The sequence below is a fragment of the Empidonax traillii genome, unplaced genomic scaffold (genome assembly GCF_003031625.1).
Source record: "Empidonax traillii isolate 1590-97213 ecotype Southwest subspecies unplaced genomic scaffold, ASM303162v1 scaffold152:size925058, whole genome shotgun sequence".
In the NCBI taxonomy this organism is placed as follows: domain Eukaryota; kingdom Metazoa; phylum Chordata; class Aves; order Passeriformes; family Tyrannidae; genus Empidonax; species Empidonax traillii.
In genome coordinates, this window is record NW_020955345.1 from 397,650 (window position 1) to 419,056 (window position 21,407).

At 44.0% G+C, this 21,407-nt stretch overlaps 2 protein-coding genes across 2 annotated transcripts in view; one reads left to right on the forward strand and one right to left on the reverse strand.

The window, feature by feature from the left end:
- Positions 1–3,023: 3,023 nt before the first annotated feature.
- Positions 3,024–13,405, reverse strand: TSTD2 (thiosulfate sulfurtransferase like domain containing 2). The gene is made up of 9 exons (XM_027884681.1): positions 13,309–13,405; positions 12,917–13,206; positions 11,895–12,003; positions 10,134–10,259; positions 8,898–9,003; positions 7,112–7,230; positions 6,326–6,484; positions 5,250–5,388; positions 3,024–3,890 (listed from the first exon to the last, which is right to left on the reverse strand). The coding sequence occupies exons 1-9, from the start codon at positions 13,366–13,368 to the stop codon at positions 3,631–3,633; spliced, it is 1,368 nt and encodes a 455-aa protein (XP_027740482.1). The 5' UTR covers positions 13,369–13,405; the 3' UTR covers positions 3,024–3,630.
- Positions 13,406–13,551: 146 nt separating this feature from the next.
- The window catches only part of NCBP1 (nuclear cap binding protein subunit 1), a 31,572-nt gene continuing 23,716 nt past the window's right edge, over positions 13,552–21,407 (forward strand). Inside the window, exons 1-9 of the mRNA XM_027884672.1 lie at positions 13,552–13,662; positions 13,809–13,894; positions 14,602–14,702; positions 15,855–16,011; positions 17,046–17,153; positions 17,611–17,732; positions 18,238–18,307; positions 19,835–20,050; positions 20,954–21,051. Coding sequence (XP_027740473.1) covers positions 13,629–13,662; positions 13,809–13,894; positions 14,602–14,702; positions 15,855–16,011; positions 17,046–17,153; positions 17,611–17,732; positions 18,238–18,307; positions 19,835–20,050; positions 20,954–21,051 — 992 coding nt within the window. The 5' untranslated portion in view covers positions 13,552–13,628. The remainder of the gene's footprint in view (positions 13,663–13,808; positions 13,895–14,601; positions 14,703–15,854; positions 16,012–17,045; positions 17,154–17,610; positions 17,733–18,237; positions 18,308–19,834; positions 20,051–20,953; positions 21,052–21,407) is intronic.

A 21,407-nucleotide genomic window follows, 5' to 3' on the forward strand; every position in this document is an offset into this window, starting at 1 on the left:
TGTTAAGAGTGGAGTTTTTCAGCCTTTTACACATATTCTGGAAAGAGTCCCACAGGCTTCTTCAGAGCTTGTGTGCAAACACCACCAACGGTTTAGCTCTGACCAGCAAAGCAAAGAAACGCTATTCAGCAATGTGGGAAACATACCCATTGCTCTTCAAATCTTAACAAATGTGCCAGTGGTGTCATATAAAGTGCTCCACTACAGCTTCTTTTCCCCACTGTGCAAGTTCTGTATCAGAAAATGAAGAGACTACAGAAGAAAAACACTTGAAAGCATATCAAAATGAAGAAACTGGCAGACAGCCACTTTCTTCCATGTGCGCTGCAGACTTCAAAATGGCCAGCTAAATCATCAAATCAGAACCACACAGTTTCAGCTGAGCCATCCACTCAAATTTGCATGGTACAGGCTCAGCTTCAGAAGAACATAGGTGCATCTTATCCTGGAAAATCCTGATGGTGCTAAGAAACCCAGACATGCAAGGGGATGCATCTGCAGAACAGGGAGCACTACCATGGATACTACTACAGCATCTTTTGCTACATGAAAAATAAAACCCAGCCCGTAAAAAAGGAAAGGAAAAAAAAAAAAAGACAAGAATTTTGTCCTGTGTTTCACTACAGCAGCATCCATGCAGCCCAAAGGTATATAAAGGTGGCAGGATCATTCCAGGTTCCTCAGCTGATCCTCACAGGGCCGCTTTGCTGCAAGATACATCCGACAGCCAAGTGCTGCGCAGCAGAGACAGTGCTGAGCCATCAGGCCTTGTGGTCAAAGGTATTAAGCTGTGCAGCAAGGGAGCTACAAAATGGTAGTATTTAGGAGCAAATGCATCACCATTTGTCCCAACAGCTCTCCGGGAAAAGGATGAAAAAAAGCCATTTGGTTACTGCAGCATCTGGTAGTCAACAGGCAAAAGTCTTCCCTCTCCTGGAGCTAATGTGCTTTCTCTCAGGCATTACCACAAAGCATTTCACATGGCAAGTCCTTATTTGTATTAATCCAACTAAACTAATCCAGAAAACAGGATACAGAGCTGCTTATGGGATAACTTGCAAGAAGGAGGCCAAGGGTGTCTCTTACCCCTCTCTCCACTCTGCAGCAGAGGGAACGTGGCTTTATGGGACTCCATCTGTACATCTCAAACACTTCTCCTTCCTTGCCTTAGTGCAGCAAGAACCAGAAGAGGCCTCATGGCTCCCCTCTGCCTTTGAGGTAGAATCCCCAGCTGCCAAAGAGCTCCCAGGAGAATTGTACCTTGTGGCCAGGTCTACCACGTGGCAGACTATCTAGGCTTCAGCATTTACCTCAGCAGAATTAGCACCTCCAACACAACAGGTGAAGTGTATTTGTGCAGTACTTAAAAAGAAAAAAATCTAATGGAAGCACTAAAGGTTATTTTATCATCATGGATGTTTCAAAAGTTTACGTACAAAGTCTAGTTGTTGCCATTCTGTACTGGTGATATTGAAACAGCCTTACAAACAAACTGATTACAGTGTTCCAGACCTGCTGACAGACTGAATTACAAAACTGTGTTTCCTTTTAGCTTAACACTAGAAGAGCATACCATGCAAGCTGGAACAATCCCCATCAGTGTTCTAGACCAGACCTGCAAGTACAGCTTGCATGCTTCTTTCTCCACAAGTACTCCAAGTCCTCAAAACCACAGAGGCTGAATGGCCAGCAAAGATTGGAAGGCAAGCTGTCAGGGAAACATTGGTACTGCTTAGACTTCTGCTGAAGGTGTCTACTGCTGGGAATTCTCATAGATTTACTACTAAACACTATCCTAGAAAGATGCTCAAAAGAAATACTCTTTAGATTCAAAGTTTTGCCTCATTAATGGATTGTCAGAAAGACAGTTGCTGAACCATTATTTCACAGTGGCAATACTGGAAGCAAGAGGAAATGCTTGCCATGGCTTTAATGGAACCAATGTCCATATATTTAAGTTGCTAGTCAAGCCAACTCGAGGCCTTGCTGAATTAATAGCACCATGGGAGAAGTCACAATCTGTATGAAAATAACATAGCCCTAACTGTTATTAAGCAACTACAGAACTGTGAACTGTTTTCTTGCTTTTTAAAGCAGTTGCCAGCTCAAAAAAAACCCCAGTGACTAAATGGTGTTTAGTTCCCAGAATGACAGTATGTTTCAAAGACATTTTTCAGTCAAGATGCATCTACACTATTAATAAATCCTTTCTGTACATTGTACAGCATCAGGCACACAAAGCAGCATGTGGGAAAGTATTTTGAGCTCATCTGCTGTAGGTTCCTTCAAATTCAATTTCTCCACTAACAGGTGCTGGAAATTCCACAAATATCTCGCAGCTTTTAAAAAAACTCAACTCATGTTTAAAAAGGACAAATGCTCCCCAGATCTTGAATTATTTAACCTGGATAAAGGATCTTGCAATCTCCTTATAGCTGTTGCTGACATTTATGCACACATGCATCACTTCCAGCGCCATAGTGCCGGTATTTTGACAGTCTCTGTGCTTCCCCTTTTGTGTGCTTGTTTCAAAAAGCTTCAAGCTGTCAGGTTTTTTTTTCAGTGCAAGCAGAGCTGAGCCCTGGATATTTCATATACTGACAAGTTGAAGGAAACAACAGTCCACAGGGAGACTGAGCATTGGAATGGGGATGGTTTTTGCTGTTCACCCTACAGGTCACACAGGGAGCCCCCGGTGGTGTAGAGGAAAACACACTGCACTGTCACCGCAGAGACCCGGGTTCGATTCCCGGTCGGGGCCCCTCCCCGGGCAGATGGAGCTCGTTAGCCCGTAAGGCAATCCATCTACGTCCTGAGGACCTCGCTGCCACCGTCCAAGCGTGCTTGGCCCCGGCAGATGAACCTCAGGATTAAAGGGTGGGCTCAGTTCCGCGCACACTGTGTCTCACCTAAAAAATCCAATGCGCAGGCTGGAAGGTGTAAAAGACCTTCCCCGGTTCTTCGTTCGCGAAGAGACTGGCCATTACAGGTCACACAACTATGGCTGGGCAGACTCTCTCTGGGCCTTTGCTCCAGTTATCCTTATGCTGCCTTCAGCCAGTTTTACACAAGAGTTAAGTCGGTGACTTCAGGTAACTACCCCTTGCTTCTCACTGGTCTAAAGTAAGAGATGCAGGAGGTGGTGCGCACATGGAAAGTATCTTCAGCTCTAATCTAGTCATGTACCCACACCAAATCTGCTGTTTGCACACCCTACCACCAGCTATGGGAGCAAATGCATGATCACTGGAGAGGTCAGAGAGATTGATCTCCATGCAGGAAGGAAAGAACAGAATTGTTCTTATGTCCTTTAAGTTTCTTTTGAATTGTGAGCAGCTCTGTCACACTGCAGATACTCTGCTCCAAAATCCCCATGGTAAAGGCCACACTACAAGGCTGTCCCCAGGGAGAGGAATCCTGCAGTGCTGGTGACGTGTTGGGCACTCTGGTAATTTACAGGCAAGTAATGGATGGTTTTCAGGGTATACTCTAGGTTTAAAGGCAGCATATGAGCACGACTTTCCAAGCCAACACATTTTCATGATTTCCAAACCTAACTGATTAACAGATAGGGATCTGGTTATAGAAGCCCTTCACATTAGCACATGTCAGATCAGCCAGTGAAACAGCCTAATCTTTTCCTGTGTCCAGCATCCTTTGCGAGATACGTTCAATAGGTACCCTTGGCCGTCTCCTTGTGCATTCACATTCCTCCTTAAGTGTCTGTCCTGCAGCCCTTGAAGTCACCTTGAGCTCCTTCTCTTGACAGACAGGACAGCAAGCTGTAAGACCTTTGTTGCAACAACTTGGACATGTCAGGACAAGCTGCCGGCAGTGCTGGCTCGAACAAAGTTTATACTGGTCCCACAGCGCCCCACAGTATCTGCACGCTGGAGGGAGGAGGAAAAGAAAAAAAGTTAACACCTGCACTGCTCTGGCTCTTCTCCTGGCAGAGGGCTTGCCATGGCACCAGGGGGCTGCCAGCTCTCATTTAAGTGGCTATCTATTGCCTTCCATGTTTTTAATTCCTGCTTAGCTTGATCTAGAATCTAGATAACTTTTAAACTTCTGGTTTTGATATGAAAAACACAGGACTGTTTTCTCTCAGGGAAAGAGGAAAGTACTCACTAGTCCTTCCTCTAGTTCTGAATAGACAGATTTAAAGATTCTTAATGTTCTTAATGTCAAGAGAAGAAGAAAGATATGCAGGTGGTAACCAAGCCAGTATACAGAAGTGTTGCCTCTGGGAAAGGGGTGACATGGAACTTCCTTCCATCTACAAGCAATGGCTTGTGCAGACAGGGTGTCATTTGCAGTCCTGGTGGAGTCCTTCCACAATATCAGAGGTTTTAACTCTTAAACTGAAAGCTACAGCCCAGTTTAGCTGCACCACAACACTTCCCCTGGAAACTTCTGTAGGGATGGCTTTGATGTGTCCAGAGTGTGTTCTGTTTCTACACCAAGTCAGGCCCCCTCAAGATGTATACAGTAATTGCAGCAGAGGAAATGAGAGGTTATGCTTGAAAAATTACTAACTCAGAGAAAAATCTGCACTGCTTCCTGGAAAAAAAAAAAAAAAAAAAAAGGGCCAGAGACAAATTCCATCTATTTGTTGTACCTGGCAACTGATAGGAAGGTGGTAGATTATTTCATTTGCAGTAAATGAAGAGCAATCCCAGCCAGAAGACCAAGCTATATTCTTAACAACTGCTACTAGAGGTCACTGAAATTCCACCAGCTACAGAAAATTTTAAAGCATGAAAATAACAAAGTACTGTAGAGTACAGTGCTGCTACTCTCACAGTGCCTGGTATCCTGTGTTGATATTCTGTCAAATTACTGGAGCAGAGAACTGCTGGCAGCAGGAAAACTACCTAAAACTTGGGTCATTTGGCCAACCACAGTCTGATCAGCACTGTGGGCAACAAGCAGGTAGCAACAGCAGTGGTGCCTGACATACATCTCCATAGGTGCAGACGGCTCATAGCAGCAGCTGTTCTACAGGGAATGCTGCCTTTTACTGCTCCAGTTTTAGTGAATTCTTTTCAGTGACCCACTTTTCTTTCATTTCTATTTTACGTGTTAAAGCCATAGAGCTGAGAGTCATGATGAAAAGTGATAACACTAAAAGATCAAACCAAGTATGAGGAAGAACTGCGTAGACCAGTTTGGCTGCCCCTATCCTGCACAGCTCTGGAAATTATTGCAATAGCTTCCCAGCCTTCTGCACTTACGTTATCTAGTCCTACCTGAGATGATATCTTCATTGGAACAAATGGCGTAACGATCATCAAATACAAACAGCTTCCCCCTGTAGAATCCATCTGGAAACTCTTCCAGGTACTTGTGAATTCCACCTTTTAGCTGGTAAACCTCTCTGCACACTGCCTGTTTAAAGCATATTAGCAGAAAAGCTGAAGGAGACCGCAGCAGTGGTGGTGTGCCAGAGTTCCCAAAGCAAATGTTGTAAATGCCAGGGGTCAGTGAAAAGCAGCAGCTTCTCACTGACCATCAGATGGCACCACGTGCACTCACACCCTAGGCAGTGCCATCAGGGACTACTGGGCAGCTCCACAATGTTGGCTTGTTGACATGAACCCGACTGGGCATTTAATGCTACAGTCAAAAGAAGCTGGTCACCTCCTCACCTGAGGGAGGTGTGCTGCATCACAGATCAAATGCTTTTAAACCTCCATGAATTGCTGCTTATTCTGGTTTTATGTAGTTAACTGCTACCGGTAGCAGAATTTCTCAGGGTTCACATTGATGCAGCAGAGAAAACGGTTTAAGTCTCAGGAGAATGCTTATGTGTTCTGTTCCCTTGATCCTTGAGGGAAGGATCCAGGAGAAGAGTGGGATGGAAAGCACAATTAGAACAATGCAATGTGCTGGATTTAAATCCACAACACTGGGAAAGCACTGACTGGCTGTTTTCATCACTCTGAGATACTCAAGCCGTGCAGTAATGACCACAGAGCATAGCCGAGACAGCGTCTGTGGAAACACTGCAGAACGTTCTCAAGCCCTCCTGAAACACTCCTACAGCGGACGTAAAAATACCCCTAATCAACAAATGGGTTGCATAATTATTTTCACAGATCAACCTCTGCTGTGACACTAGTCCATGCAGATTATAATGAGCTGCATTGAACTATCTGCATCCTTGAGAGACAGCATGAGGCAAGCACGAGTTAGAGGCATTTATTTCCTCACCTGTGCATTAGGCAGTTCGTGCACAGTAGGAATGTACCAGCAAAACAAAAGACAGGTGCCTTCAGAGCAGCGTTAACTCCCCAACACTTGTGCCCTCAGAACCACATCTTACCTTGCTCCTTAGGTAAGCAGAGCCTCTTTCACAACGAATCCCTCCTGTGCAGTACATCAGGACACGCTTGTCTTTGAAAAGCTCCAGGTTTTCATCTACGTAGCTGGGAAAATAGCTGAACTTCCTGATATCTGGAGCCAGACAGCCCTGGAATTGCCCCTGCAATTACAAGAGATGGCCAATGCCACTGGTTACAAGCAGTATTACTGGTAAGGTTTGTGCTTCAAACTACAGGAAGTAACAAATGTTTGGCCCAGAACACTCATCTCACTGCAGCTGTTTTAGGCAGCTCCTCAGATGCATCTATGCATTAAAACACATGTTAAAAACTGCAGGACGATTCTCGACACAGCATGTCTCCTCATCCAAACAGAAAAGACTGAGCTAAGCAGAACAGCACTGTCAGAGAGAAGACAAACCACAACACAGAGGGGTGGTGGTTGTGACAGCAGGATGCTCCTGTTCTTTTTTACATATGGGACAAGGCAAAAAATGCTGAAGAGCATCCCTACAAATTATGCCACTTTTATTTCAAACATTCACTGCTAATGTTGTATGGACCACTTTGTGTTCTTCCTGCCAAGCACTTAGCAAGGCAGGCTCCAGGCTGAGCTGTGAGTGAGTCCTCTACGGTTTGTGTCTAATATTCACTACAAAACTTTGTATACATTACAGTCAATCTGGAATACGGCATCTCTTCTTCCAGTAAGGTTACACCCTCATAGTGGTACATGCTTCATTCCAGCACCTGTAACACACTGCAAGAAGCAGGCAAACAACACTTACTATTTTACTTTCATAGAAGTTCCTACAGTCCAGCAAGATGGTATCGCTTTGTCCTTGACTGGCCTGAGACAAATACTGTTCTACTTCTCTGTGAAATTCCTGAGGGGATAAATGGATTCCTTTAACACACACAAAAAAAAAAAAAAAAAGGGAGGAGGGGGGAAGGGGAAAGAAAAGTGAGAAGCAGAACCACAAAACAATGTTATATATGATCTCACTGATCCAGATGCTCTTCAGAAGTCCCCCCCAAAAAAAAAATTTCTGATTGTTCATAGCCTTTTCATCCCAACTCAGCCAAGTTTATCCATCTTTGGCTTCCTATTGGCAAATGAAAGAAAACACAACACTGTCCCACGTGACAAAGAAGCAGCAGAAGCCTGTCTCTGTGGTCTTTTGTTGCATCCTCCTGGCACCTCTTACCATTGTAAAAGAAAGAGTGAAAAACGTTTCACTTCCCTTTGCTCATCTGTCATTACATTTGGAGGTGCAGAAGAATAAAAAAATGCAATTTTTAAATTAAAACTCTTCTTGATCAAAATGGAAAATTTCCGTAAGCATTATTAATTTCAGTACAACTTCAATTTACATAAAGTTTCTCAGCTTTCAGGTTGCTCAGGGCTTAAGACTCCCAATGTAATAAAAACAAACAAAAAAGAAAACCAGCAAAATCCTTTACCTTACTTAAACCCCCCCACCTACAAGCAACCCAGTTGAGTAATAGGAACCATCTCCATAAAACGCTGTAAAATAGGAGGAAAAAGGGGGAAAAAAAAAAGGAAAAATATTCAAACACACATCCCACAAACTACAAAATAATGGGGATAAAATCCTCTCCCCAAAACACAGAAAGATGCTGTAGAAGTTTGGCACCAATAAAACCTCTTGGTGGGAAAAAAAAAACCCCAAACCCAAACTGCTCTGTTAATTGCCATTTGCTGTGCTCCTGCTTACCATCTATATAAGCCTCCTCATAGCAAAGGCATAGCCAGGAATACCTTATTGGGCATAATGCACGGTACGCAGCTACAGGCAGCACAAAACAAATGCAGTCTGTTTTGGGGGAGTGGCATGGACCTCATGCAGAACCCTTCTCTGCTTTAGTGCAAAAGTCACTAGAAGGGCCTGCCTTCAAAACGAGCGGCACCAAGTCATCAGTCCCCAACATAGGAACATGCACATGCTCAACTGGAAGCTTCACTGGGATTCTATATTTTCTAAAAAAGAAAAAAGCTCTCAGCATAAACAACACCAGAGCCCACTGAATCCACAAGCAACTCCATGGAAAAAGCTCTTTTTATACAGCTTGGTTCTTACTGCAAGATAAGCCCAACAAGAGCATTGGAGCTCTTCATATGATTTATTTTCTGAGCAGTCTCAAACTCCTACAGAATACTTAGAATATGAATATATTCATGCATAGAAATGTCTTTTGTAACCATCGAACATAGTTTCACCTCACATCTGCATTTAGCAGGTATCCAGTGACTTACTCCTTAACTAAAGCACAAGGTACGTCCCTATCCCACAACAACGTAACTGCTTGATGTCATCTGAACTGTTTCCCACAAAATGAGAATTTAATGTTAAGTTTTCTGAGGCAGCTAAACACTTAGCAAACTAAAACCTGGGCCAGCAAATTTCCTGTACTAGTAGCTTCTGATTACCAGTAAGAAAGCAGTATCTGTTTGTCCTGTGTCCTGGTCATTGATAAAGGTACTTTATTCCTTTATTCTTCACTTACCTCTCACTTGGGTGAGAGGCTTTATTTTTAGTCAAATAAACTTACCAGTTTCTTTATAAGACACTATCTTTGGATCAATGCCCATAGGTACAATTTCTTTAAATACTCCAATTCGAAGGTCTGGGAAACAGTGAGCTCCTCCTGCACTGCTCTAGGTAAACAAACACAAAACCAATTCACCAACATTTGCCAGGTGTCAAAGTTAAAATTACCCACTCACTTTAATTTCTACAGCTCATTAGAACATGAAAATGTCTTGGCGGCTGAGGGAAAGGAATATCTCTCCTTCAGAAATCCACACTTAAATCCTGAGGTTTAGGCAAATACAGAAAATACTGTAATGTACTAATGCATGAATGTTGATGCCCAGAAAGCTTGAAGTAAAATGCCATCCCTGTTCTGTTTTAGCATCTGCAGATAACTATAACTAACGCAATTCCCACTGAAATTCAGCCAAGCACAACAAACAGTTAAAAAGCTAAGACTGAATCATCACTGCAGCTCTATGTGGAACTTGAGTTCCGCAGTTTCACTAATTCCTGAGGTCTAGTTGCTTATGGGAAAAAAAAAAATAGCTCTCCCTGCAAATAAAACTGTGGGGAGAAGAGCTGCTGCTTTAGGAACAGCTTTCCTTCCTCACACAGAAACCAGCACCTACAGTGCTGGGGCAGCCAAAGCGTACCAGGATGCCACAGAGTGCACCAGCCACAGCTGCCTTCACCATCTGAGGACAGCCATCAGCACATAAGCTCAGGCTCAAGCAGAAGTCAGCACCTCTGCCTCCAGCCAGGTACTAACTGGAGGAGGAAGAAACCTCTTGACTGCGCCTGTGTGTTTTCTTTAGAAGATATCCAATTCATGGAATGGACAATGCACCTGTACAGATACCGAAGCCTCCATGAACCTAAATCAGTAGGCTTCTAGTCAAGGATCTCAAATTAGGGTGAAGAGGACAGCGTGGAAATACTTTCCTTGTCTAAGAGAATGTCATGATGCCTACTCAAGTTGGAGAAAATGCTTGTTGAAGACTGATGGGGCTGAAGCACCCACAGCTGCCAAAGCTTGTAGCAGCTGCCGTCAGAGCTCATGATAACTGCTAATGCTGGTAAAAGCCAGCAAAGATATCTAAACAAGTATGGTTAAGAACCCTTGGCTTACATAAGTGCTGGCAGGGCAGAACTGCTACAGCAGAGGTAATGCTGTCAGGAAGGAATGTGCTTATTTCTTAAAAATTAAATTACCTGCATTAACAATGTCTACGTAGAAATTACTTTTTCATACCTTGAAATCCTCGTGAGACAAAACGTTTTTGAACAGAGGCTGGGAAAGCATAACTTCAATGTAGAGACTGGTAGCTACTTTACTTCCACCAACTGTCCCGTTAATCCCCTCTGAAGCAACTCGTACCTAGAAGGCAAGAGGAGAAGCTGGGGCTGAGCCTTAGTGACAGCAAAACAGATCACAGGGAAATTAGCAAAATATAACTGGATGGAAAAGACAGGCACAAGAGTATGTTCAGAAAAGAGACTACTGAATAAGGAAGGAAAATATGGTTATACTGAAGTTAAACATAAAGACAGTAAATAGGGAAAAAAACCCCAGTAATCACTTCTGAGCCATTTCAAAAGAGTCATATCAAGATGGTCAGAAGAGTCCGTGCAATAAACAGAAATGCTTTCTAAACAGAGAAGTTGCTGTCTGCAAATCCTGCAATCAGCATTAAAATTCCCACTGGAAGTCTGCCTCAGGAAGAACAATAGGCTTGTGCCCCATGACTCACGCAGCTAAAAGCAAAATGTGAATATGCATAATGTCGTATCTAATATTAAACTTCAGGGTGAGTCATTTTATCTTCAGCACTGACAAATGAACAAAAGTGCTGAAGTAGGGGGAGGGAGGGAAGACTGAACATAAGACGAAAGGAGAAAAACAAGTCGTTAAGAAGCTAAATGCTGTACCTGCCTCAGAGATGAGATGAAAAAAAAAAAAAAAAAGGAATTTGAGAAAAATACCAACTGCCAAGCAAGAGAGCTGAGCAGAAAAAGAAGTGAACGCATCAGGACATTTCACTCCCACATCTCCTGTGCTGAGGTACAACAGGGAATGTGCCTAGCATGGGCAGAGAGAAAGAAGCTACTTAGGAAGACAAGTCAAAGTCAAAGACAAAAGGAGTCTCCTCCTCTGAGTCGTCCTCCAGACAGTCTAGGAACACCAGCTTCATGAGGCCAAAACTAACCTTTGCCCACAGCCTCAAGAGGCCAGCTAGATAAGCAACTCACCTCCTTTTGGCCTGCCAAGAATGAGGAGAACAAAGACAGTACAGGAATGAACAGTGCTCTCCTATGGTGTGGTCTAAGATGTCAGTTGCTCTCGCCTAATTCCTGATTGTATGGATTACAGCTTGGTGTAGTTACTGGGCTGGAAGATCGCTGTGCCCTCAGGAGTTACGATACACATAACCACGAAGCAGAGCAAGCCCAGTTCCACACTACACACTGCTGCACCTCTAGCTTGGCCCTCAGGCTGTGTTGTGCTGCAGTACCCTCTAGCCACAGGATAAAACCTAGCCTAGTAATGCTAACTGAGACACCTGATTGACACCAGTGATTACACCACCTCTGCCTCCTTGCCTTTATCTAAAAGTGTATCAGGGAGTTCTCAGGTGACAGCAGGAGTGATAAAAGGAGTTTTCTGCTTCCACGTGTAATGGTTCAAATGATGGAAATGGGATTACCCTTGCAAGAACAGGGCCTGCACCGTGCACTGTGTGAGGATCAGAGGCTGGCTGGATGCTGCAAAGCCCAGGTATTCCTGCACCAAAACAGCTACAAGATTATCTGTATTTTTTTTTCTTTGTAGCAATAGCTCTTAAGCAGAAATCTAAAAGATACCTTACAGAGTCTGAGTACCTCTCTTAATGGGGTTTTAACAAACTAGCATCTTCTGGTGCAAACACCCAATTCTCCACATGCCCCATTGTCCTATAGTAAGCAAAGATAGGTTTTTTTTGCTAAAGAATACACCCATTGCTTAAAACCTTACCTTGCCAGTGAGATGTAGATGCTGGCATAGAGCCTTTTGCCAAGCACAGAGCTTCTCTGGATCCTTCACCTCACAATAACAGTAATATAGAAGTACTTCTCCCACCTTGCTGCCCATAGCATGGTAAAGATAACCAAATAGAAAAAGGATGTTAGGGTTTGAAAGAACAAAGACATACTATTAGTAGTAAACATTCAAAAAGCAGACAATTTTCTTCTGGCAGTTATATGGAGAAAAAAAACAACCAAACAAACTTTGGAGGGATTAGCACTGCTAGGTTTGATTTATTTCAAAGAGAAGGAATATTAACTAAAAAAAGCTCCCACACTTCTAGTTGTCAGGACTGGGTACAAAATGAACTTATCTGTGCTGCATGGGACATTTCTGCTAGTGCCCTACATGTGCTCTTTCAACACAGGACACAGGAATTGATCATTTTTGTGTGTACAGGTGTCCCACTGAATGCTCGATTTGCCAAACTAGCACTTGAAAATTCAAGTGCTTGAGCTATCTAAATTTAAAAGGCCAAAACCTTTAGTGAGACTGAGTGGGCCTGCATTCCGTGCAGCACAAGCTGTACTCTCTCACAGTCTGGAACAGTTTTGTGAACCTACTTCATAACTAACAAGCCCTTAATGTACCTGAATGAGCAGAGAAAAGGAACCTGTGCAGAGCATCTTCTGCTGTTCTGCTCTTTACTGTTATGGTCCTTCCTTCCTTACAGATCCAAGCTGCCCAGCAACACCTGTATAGGTCAGCTTTAACAACGTGGGATGACAGAGCTCTGAGAGTACCCTAAATGGACTGAACTACATCAAAAAACCCGCAGTGCATTTACCTCTTTATATAAAAGGCATCCAAAGACTTCAAAGAGCTAAAGGAATATCGGGGAAGGTATCTTCTGCACCTTAAAAGTGTCACTTGACTGAATTTCACAAAAAATACTACTAGCAGATAATCACGTAAAGATGGGCACGTAAAGCCCATTCCCGGGCCGGCAAACCCACGGGGAGCTTTTTTACCTCGTCAGATCGTCGTGGCTAATGCTGCTGGTGTCCGGGAGCGCCCAGGAGATCTCCGGGCTGCCCGCAGGAGCCGGGCCGTCCGCAGGGCTCCCTCCGGCCTCTGCTGGCCCCGCATCCAGCCCGTCCTGCCGCCCGAGGTCTCCGGAGTGGTGCAGAGCCACGTGCCTGTGGATGCCGGGCAGCTCCTCGAACGCCTGCCGGCAGCACCGCCACCGCACGCCCTCTCCGCCGCCGGGACACCGGGACGCGGCCGGCACCTCCTTGGCTTTCACGAACAGGGAGAAGGCCTGGAAGGCACCGTAAGGACCCGCGTTACCGAGGCCGCCGCGTTACCGAGGCCGCCGCGCCCACCCCCGCCCCGGGCCCGGTGAGGCCCCGCACCGACCCACCTTCCTGCGGGCGAGGGCGCGCTGCTTCCTGCCGGCCGCGCCGGTCTCGGCCGGCACCATCTCCGCCTCTCCGCCGGGAAGCGCCCGCTCTTCCTCCTCCTCCTGCCCGCCCCGGAAGCGCTCGGGCCCGGCCGGGAAGCGGCGGGAGGGGCCGTGCCCGCCCCGGAAGCAGCGCGGCCGCGGGCGGGGAGCGAGCGCGTTGCTGTGGGCCCGCGCGAGGCGTCCCGGCCCTTTTCCTCCCGCCGCCTCCCGCCGCCTCCCGCCGCTTCCCGGCGCCTCTCCCCGCTTCCCAGCCCTCATTCCGGCCGCTCCTTCCCGCCATGTCGCGGCGGCGACACAGCGACGACAGCGATGGTGAGCTCCCCGCTCCCGCAGCCCTCATCCCCCGGGGTGGCGCGGGCGGCCGGCAGGGTGGATGGGGCGGGATGGAGGAGCCGGGGGGAGCGGGGGGTGTTTTCTCCGGCGTCGGTAACGCTGTGCTCGGTGTGTTCCTGGAGCAGGGCAGCCCCATAAGAGGCGGAGGACGTCCGAGCCGTCGGAGATCGAGGAGAGGCTCGAGTCGCTCATCTGCAGGGTGGGAGAGAAGGTAGGTGGGCTCGGGAGAGTTCAAGCCTTGTTTCCCTTCGCCCCTTTCCCCTTCGGTGCACCATGTGGTAGCAGGTCGTCTGTAGTAGCCGGCCCCCCCACACACACCTCCCCTAAAAAAAAACCCCACGTGTTTTGTGAGATACGCGGAAAGTTGTCGGTTTTCTCAAAGCCGCTTGCTGTGGCGGGCAGGTGCTTAAATTGCATCGTGGTGTTTGCCCAGCAGCGATACACAGGCAGCCAGTAGTTACCTATGTAACTTATGTGCGCCTGCGGGTGTTGGTGGTCCCACTTTACCAAGGACGTGGAGGAATAAACTTGGTCTCCCTGTGGCACCATTTTCCAGTCCTGACGGAATTTAGGGCTAGTGGAAGAGGGGGTGAAAAGACAAAAGATGACCGTGCACTGAGAAAAAAAAAAGGCACAAACGCTGTGTTGTTAACCAAGGCTCGGCTGCCTTGCACGGATGCCCGAGGTGGTGTCATCTGGCGTCCTTGGGGAGCACTGGAGTTCCCAGGGGGGAGGTTGGTGAGGTGCAGCTCTTCTGAGAAGTAGCTGCTCCTTCTCTTAGGCAAGTGAGAACAGTTTATCACAGCTTGTTGCCGTGAAAAAAGAGGTGATATCTCCTCAGACTTCACTAGCTTGCATGATATGAGAGTCACGCTGGTGGTTGATGATGAAACTTTTTTCCCCCCATTTTAATTTTAGAGTAATTCGTCTTTGGAGAGCAACTTGGAGGGCCTAGCTGGTGTTTTGGAAGCTGATCTGCCCAATTACAAAAGCAAGATACTCAGAATACTGTGCACTGTGTACGTATGGAGGAGGTCTGGGAACATGGGAAGTGTTTTCTTTGTGCATAAGTTTAAAGGTAGTTTAAATGCCAAGAGTGGCTCTAGTTCCTTGCTGCCATCATAGCATGGAGTTTGTTTTACTACAAAGGAAAGAAGTAGAGGAATAAGCTCATTATGTAGTAGGTGTAATTCAAGGAAAATACGACTTTACATTACTTTGACTTGAAATGTGTACAAGGCTCAAAGTAGATATAAGAAACTTGAGAGCTGTTCTTCAGTAGCTGTGGGAACACAGCAGTGCTGGGCAGTTTCCTGAACCCGGGTGAAATGCTTATGAGCACCAAAGCTGTTGGCTGCTAACACTTATTTTGTCTTATTATCTGTAGTGTTTTCTCACTGCTTTCTCCTCTTCTCTGGCAACGATTTGCTCATGTCTTTGTAATCCCAAACGTGAGGAGCAGAAAGCAGGTTCTCTGCTGCCTGACCGTTCTCCTTACCCTCCCTTGCAGAGTGCAGGAGCAGAGGTGCCCTATGTCAGGGTCGCTGAGTGATGTCTGAGGGAGGGGTTGTGAAGTGTCTAAGGTGGCAGTTAAGACAAATACAAAAGAAGGGTGTGGGGGGAGACTGTAGCCTACACTAAAGTATCTGGTTTTGCAGATACTTTAAATATATTTTTGTACCAATACTTGTTAATAAAAGGCAAGTAGTGCCTTTTTTTTTTTTAACCTGTAGCAATGAGACACTTCTGAAAGTACAGGGTTAGCTTTCATGCATACAAAAATGGTTGAGGAGAATTCTTTATGGTAGGGCCTGGCTTTCCCTGTGCTGCATAATAACATTATTTCTAAATTGTGAACTTGAAACAGCTTCTTACATCCTTGCATAAATTCTATCACATATATTATTTGGCCAACCCTCTGGAATATTCAGCAATTAGATATAAATAAAAAGCAAATACCTTAATTGTACTTGAAAATGGCACGTGCCTTTCTAAGGGGCTATGGTTGAAACAAGAAATATTATCTGTAAGATGCTAACTGTGGGATAATACTGTAAGATCCTGCTAGCAATCTTATTTCCTTGTGAGACAAGAGAAGCAGGTTCTAAGGTGCAATGCAATTGGCACGTGATGAATAAACGACTAACCAAGTGTTCCTTTTTCTGTGTCAGCGCACGTCTGTTACCAGAAAAGCTTACTGTTTACACCACACTGGTTGGGTTGCTGAATGCCAGAAACTACAATTTTGGTGGAGAATTTGTAGAAGCCATGATTCGTCAGCTTAAAGAATGTCTGAAAGTCAATATGTATAACGAAGCTGTGCACTTAGTAAGTGGAGTTTTGTCTATTTGTTTTACATTTCTCTTTGTCCTTTTCATCTTCTTCTTTACCTTTTTGTTCCAGAAGAGCTGGGCCTTGCAGTGTATGTTACAGTCAGTACCTGTAAATACTCCAAGAGGAAATGTGTGTTACGTGACAACTGTTTCCTTCCTCAAGGGAGAGGGATCATATCACAGTTGCAAAATTTACTTCCAACTGTATATTTTTTCCGGTGAAAAATTAAATTTGTGATAAAGAGGTGCTTCTCCCCACCTGTTCTACAGTCAAATGTAAAAGATGAATGAAAGTCATTGTGCTTCTGTTATGTTCAGAGGTATTCAATGGTCTTGTGGCTTTCTTGGAAAAATACTGAAAAGAAAATGAACAATCTGGTTCTTAAAAGCTGTTTTTGATGGCTATTTTCATTCTGCTTATGAGGGACGAAGATCAAACAGGCAGTTTTAAGTGCTACCTGTCTTTGAAACTACTGGCCCTGTTCTTGCTGCTTATAGATTTTGTCTGCTAAAAGGTATTAGAACTTCAGCAGTGTTTGATTTAGAAGCCCACTGCCAAGTTCCAAGCTGCTTCTGAACCCAACTGGTGAAAATAAAGGTTCTAGTCAAGAGACTGCTGTTCAACCGTGGGACAATTTTCTAATAAGACTTAATTGCTGATTTCTGTTATTTTAGTGATCTGATACTGGATAGATAGAAGTATAAGGGTCTTCTTCTTTAGTATCAGATTGCATGTCTTAGAATGCATACTGGTATTTCCCATCACTCCTTAATTAGGAATATTATCCTTTCAGTGTTGTGTGAGTGGAACAGATAACAGACATTGTAGTGAACAATCTATTAGGCAGCACTTACGATACTTGTTTTCTTGCTTTGAAAGGTGAGTCTGTACAGTATTTCACTCTTGGTGGTACTCAGTAGTTACTATACTTCTATTGATTTTTTTTTTAATCATTTCAGTAAACTTTGTTCTTGTGCAGCTAGTTTAGAAAGCATTAATTTTAAACAATTTTTTTCTCTTTTTTTTAGGTTCGTTTTCTGTCTGATCTTGTGAATTGTCATGTAATAGCTGCACCTTCGATGGTAGCTATGTTTGAGAACTTTGTGAGTGTGACACAGGAGGAGGATGTACCCCAAGTAAGCAAAAGATCTGTGGGCTCCCTAGGGCTGTTTTAACAGTTTGTCTGGACTGATCCTCCTTGTACTTATGCTTAGAACAGGAAGGTTTTAGAGACAGCAAACTGAATTCCTGAGCATTAGTAAAAGGAGCCTGTGGCAATTGGGAAATAGGTCATACAGTAAGAAAGTATGGTCCTCTATAGTGAAGTGGCCAAAGTGAATTTATTTTACCTTACTTTGGCAGTTGGCTTTTCTCCTGTACTGATAATCTGCAGAAGGACTTTGAAAGTGATACCATATTTCAGGCCCGTTTATCACAGTTCAAGCGAAAAATTAGATGTTTCAATCTGCAAATGCTGGTCTTTGTGTCCTGCCAAAACAGTGTGCTGATGTTTCAAATTTAAATGTTATGTGTGTACAAAATCTGTTGAAGCTCACTTGTATACTTAGATTTTGGTATGTTACCTTCCTGTAGGTGCGATGTGACTGGTATATGTTTGCATTTCTGTCATCTTTGCCCTGGGTTGGAAAGGAGTTATATGAGAAAAAGGACGCTGAAATGGATCGTCTCTTGTCTCAGACAGAAAGTTATTTGAAGTAAGTTGTGACCCATTAGAAACACTCTTAGTGGTATCTGTTTAAGTACTTTAGTAAGTAAAAATTAATAGCTTTGATTATTAATGCTCACTTAAAAGTATTCTAAAACCTTAGGTCTGAACTGCCCTGTGGGAGGGAACAAAAGTCCTGAAAATACATTAGGTGGAAAGATTTTTGAATTTGAAAAGCTTTATTGTCATGTCTAATTTTAGAATACGTTGTAGGTCTTGTTCTGCTCTTGCTGGAGTTGTAAGTGTGGTATGAACACTGAGCAATTGCTGCAGTAGTGCTAACGAGTGTCACTGCGTTCTGTCTGGGTGCTTCAAGTTCATGTTGTTGTCAAGATGTACTAATAGAGAGATTTTAAGTAATCAGAAACCTGTTTTTTATATACTGTAGACTTCATCAGCTGAAAAGAACAAATAGCAGTACACCCACAGGAAAAAACAAAATTGCTGCCCTAAATTAGTCCATTAAAGTCAAGTTTTCTTTCCTGTTTGAACAGACGCCGCCAGAAGATTCACGTACCCATGCTGCAGGTGTGGACGGCTGATAAACCACATCCACAAGAAGAGGTGACTGGACTTAACATGCATTCTTTCAGAAAGTCTGAAAAATAGTTTTGTGCTAAGGTGTTCTTTTATCACAAAATTTAAAGGCACCTCTAAAAGCATGAATGCTTTGAGTTGTCTGCTGTTTGACAGTAATTCCAATAAGGGGAAATTCCAAGTATTGGTCCAAAATATGAGCTTGTATGGAGTAAGAAGAGTTTTGTTGTGTGCTGACAGGCCCCTGAAAAATGTTACAAAGTGAGGAATGGCTATAGATTGTAGTGTTTGTTTTGGAACTGCAGGTTACAGGACTTCATCTTAAAAGACTTTTTATGTAAAACAGAATATAATTCCTTACTTATCCCTAAATGTTTTCTGTCTGTGAGAAAGAACCCTCTGTAGTGACTTTGCTTTCTCCACCTTAGGAAGTGCTAAAGAAATATGTAGAAACTGTGGGCAGCAGTTACCATGCCATCTTTCACAATCAAGCCAAAAATATGGAGAGGAGAGGTGGCATCTGGCTGGCTTAGGGTGGGATTTGCCTTTCTGGATATTCCTGAGGGTCCTTATTTCCCCTGACTTTCAGGACAAATGTTGGGATGGGGTATCTAAATTGATTTCCTGGGATATTTTGGAGCATGGCCCTCTTAGATTGTGTTCACTGTTCTAATTAAATCACAGCCTTAACAATTATCTTGTTAATCGTAATTTGGAGGAATGGGCTTTCTGATTATGATTGATTTGTCTACTTGAGTATTCTGCCTACCCAATATCTCAGTTTTCTCATTTAGTTCAGTAGAGAGATTAGCTGACTGCATTTGATACCATGTGTTACCCAGAGTACTTGCACACATGACTGTTCACTTCAAGTGCTAGTTGTTTCCGGGTTTGTAATGCTTGCATATTGTAGTGTGATGATTTCAGTAAATGCAAAGCATCTCCATGTAGAAGTTATAATTTGGAACTTGCGTTCAGTAAGGCCGCAGGCCTCCAGAGTTCCTGGAGTAACTAAACAAAGCAAGGTTATTTATTGCCGGTTGCACAGATGTCTGTGCTATCTCTGTGAGAATGCTGGGACTCAAAATTGTGTTGAAAACCAAGGCAAAGGGGTTTAATATTTGATAGTATTGTATGTGTACTGAATATACAGTAGCTGGTAGTTTTTTTTTGCTCTAGGACCAGCATGGCAGTCCAATAGAATGTCTTTCTGATTTTAATGTTGATATGTCTGTTTTAATACCACCAAAGAGCAATAACTGACATGACGTTCGCTGCTGTAGCTCCACTGGGACTCCCAAGCTGCTTGCTGCTGTTAAAAAAACTTACAGGGGTTAAATTTTCCTAAACACAATATTGTGTGGAATTAGGAGCGGCTCTGGTATTTAGAGTTCTTAAATTATTTGTTAGTTTACTGAAGCAGCAGTTTAAGAAACTGGGGTTTTTTTCGGAATTGAGCATGGAGGTTAAGGAATACATTTCAGATAGCTCAGGGAACTGCCAGTTTTTTTGCGAGATTTGGCGCATCTGACGTTTCTCACCCTTTTCCTTCAGTATTTAGACTGCCTTTGGTCTCAGATTCAGAAGCTGAAAAAAGACCGTTGGCAGGAGCGACACATTCTGAGGCCCTACTTGGCTTTTGACAGCGTTCTTTGTGAAGCTCTGCAACACAATCTGCCTCCGTTCACCCCTCCACCTCATACTGAAGATTCAGTATACCCGATGCCAAGGGTTATTTTTAGGATGTTTGACTACACAGATGACCCTGAGGTATGTGATTGCTGTGGAAGGTGGCAAGTGGGTTTCACAGTTAGGTTGCTGGGGTGATAGTGGTCAAAATGTGATGTCTCCTCTCCCAGGATAGTGAGTGGTTTGAGGACAGTTTTGCTTTGGTACTTCTGCAGAAAGGAACTAAGTTACCAAGTTACTGTAAAAGCAGAGTTTGTGAGGAGGAGAATTTAGATGTTGTGATGCTTAGAATGACAATGTTGACTGAATTCTTTAATGTCTGTTGTAAAACTACATTCACAGGGTTAGACTTCGCTTCCGAAAGGTTGGTGACTGGAGTCTTTCTCCAGGCTAGGTATTTATTGCAGTGTTTATTGTCTGTTAAAATTTGTTGATGCGTATTGTGGAACAAAGGAGCGCAGGAAAAGAATATGTACTGCTTTCCCCAAATGCTTTTATACCTCCATTTCCTTTAAGTCTGCTGGCTTTTATCTTCATTGTTTGGCCTTTGTTTTTTGTAGTGAACAAGAAAGAATACTCATGAGTGTGTGTTCTACTTTGTGGCTTTATTCCTTTATCATATTCTAGTTCAACTATGATTTTCTTTCCAGGCTGCATGGTGGTAGCCTACCCAATGACTCCACAAAGCAAAGGAAGAAGCAGATACTCTATGAACTTAAAATGATGTTCTCTAATTTTGTTCCTATTTCTTCTTGTAATGAGTCCTAATATACATTTTGTTTTAAACGTGAGTCTGAGGTTTACGTGGAACTGTGTGACATCACCTTTTCAGTCCTGAAGGCTGAAGGGCAGCTGAGATCTCACTGAGTTTCTGTGGAAGTTGGACCACGTTTTTTCACCTGTAAACGTGTCTAGCGTAGCTTGCTGCCTGTTGTACCACGGCATTAGCAGTGATCTTCATGAGTCTTCACTCTTTCTTTCTAGGGTCCTGTCATGCCTGGCAGCCACTCCGTTGAACGATTTGTAATAGAAGAGAACCTCCACTGCATCATCAAATCCCACTGGAAGGAGAGAAAGACTTGGTAGGAGGAGCTTAGCACTAGGGGGCCTGGCACTTTTTAAATGCTGCCGTGGCTTTGGTGCCAGCAGGGATGTGTAGAGTCCTGCAGTGGTTAGGCAAGAGCTTGGGATCATATGTTTCCTGAAGCACTTGGTGAAAGCTGATTTTCTACATTTAGCTCTATTAAAACTGCTGCCTGGGATACTATGTGCCTGTACTACCCAGATAACAGAGTCTGTATGATCCAGGGGGACAGTGGATTCTGGGAAGGGAATCCCTTAATAATACAGAACATGCTGCAAAAAGTATGCAGACACACCTTGTCCTTCACAGAAGCTCTGTGGGGAGTGTGACTGTGTTGTGCTTCCCAGAGCATTG

Coding starts and splice junctions, on each gene's coding strand:
- TSTD2 (XM_027884681.1), bottom strand. CDS start 13,368: ATGGTGCCGGCCGAGACCGGCGCGGCCGGCAGGAAGCAGCGCGCCCTC. Junction 10,260..11,894: donor ATCTACATCTCACTGGCAAG/GTAAGGTTTTAA, acceptor CTTGCCTTCTAG/GTACGAGTTGCTTCAGAGGG. Junction 6,485..7,111: donor ACTTCTATGAAAGTAAAATA/GTAAGTGTTGTT, acceptor TTGTAATTGCAG/GGGCAATTCCAGGGCTGTCT.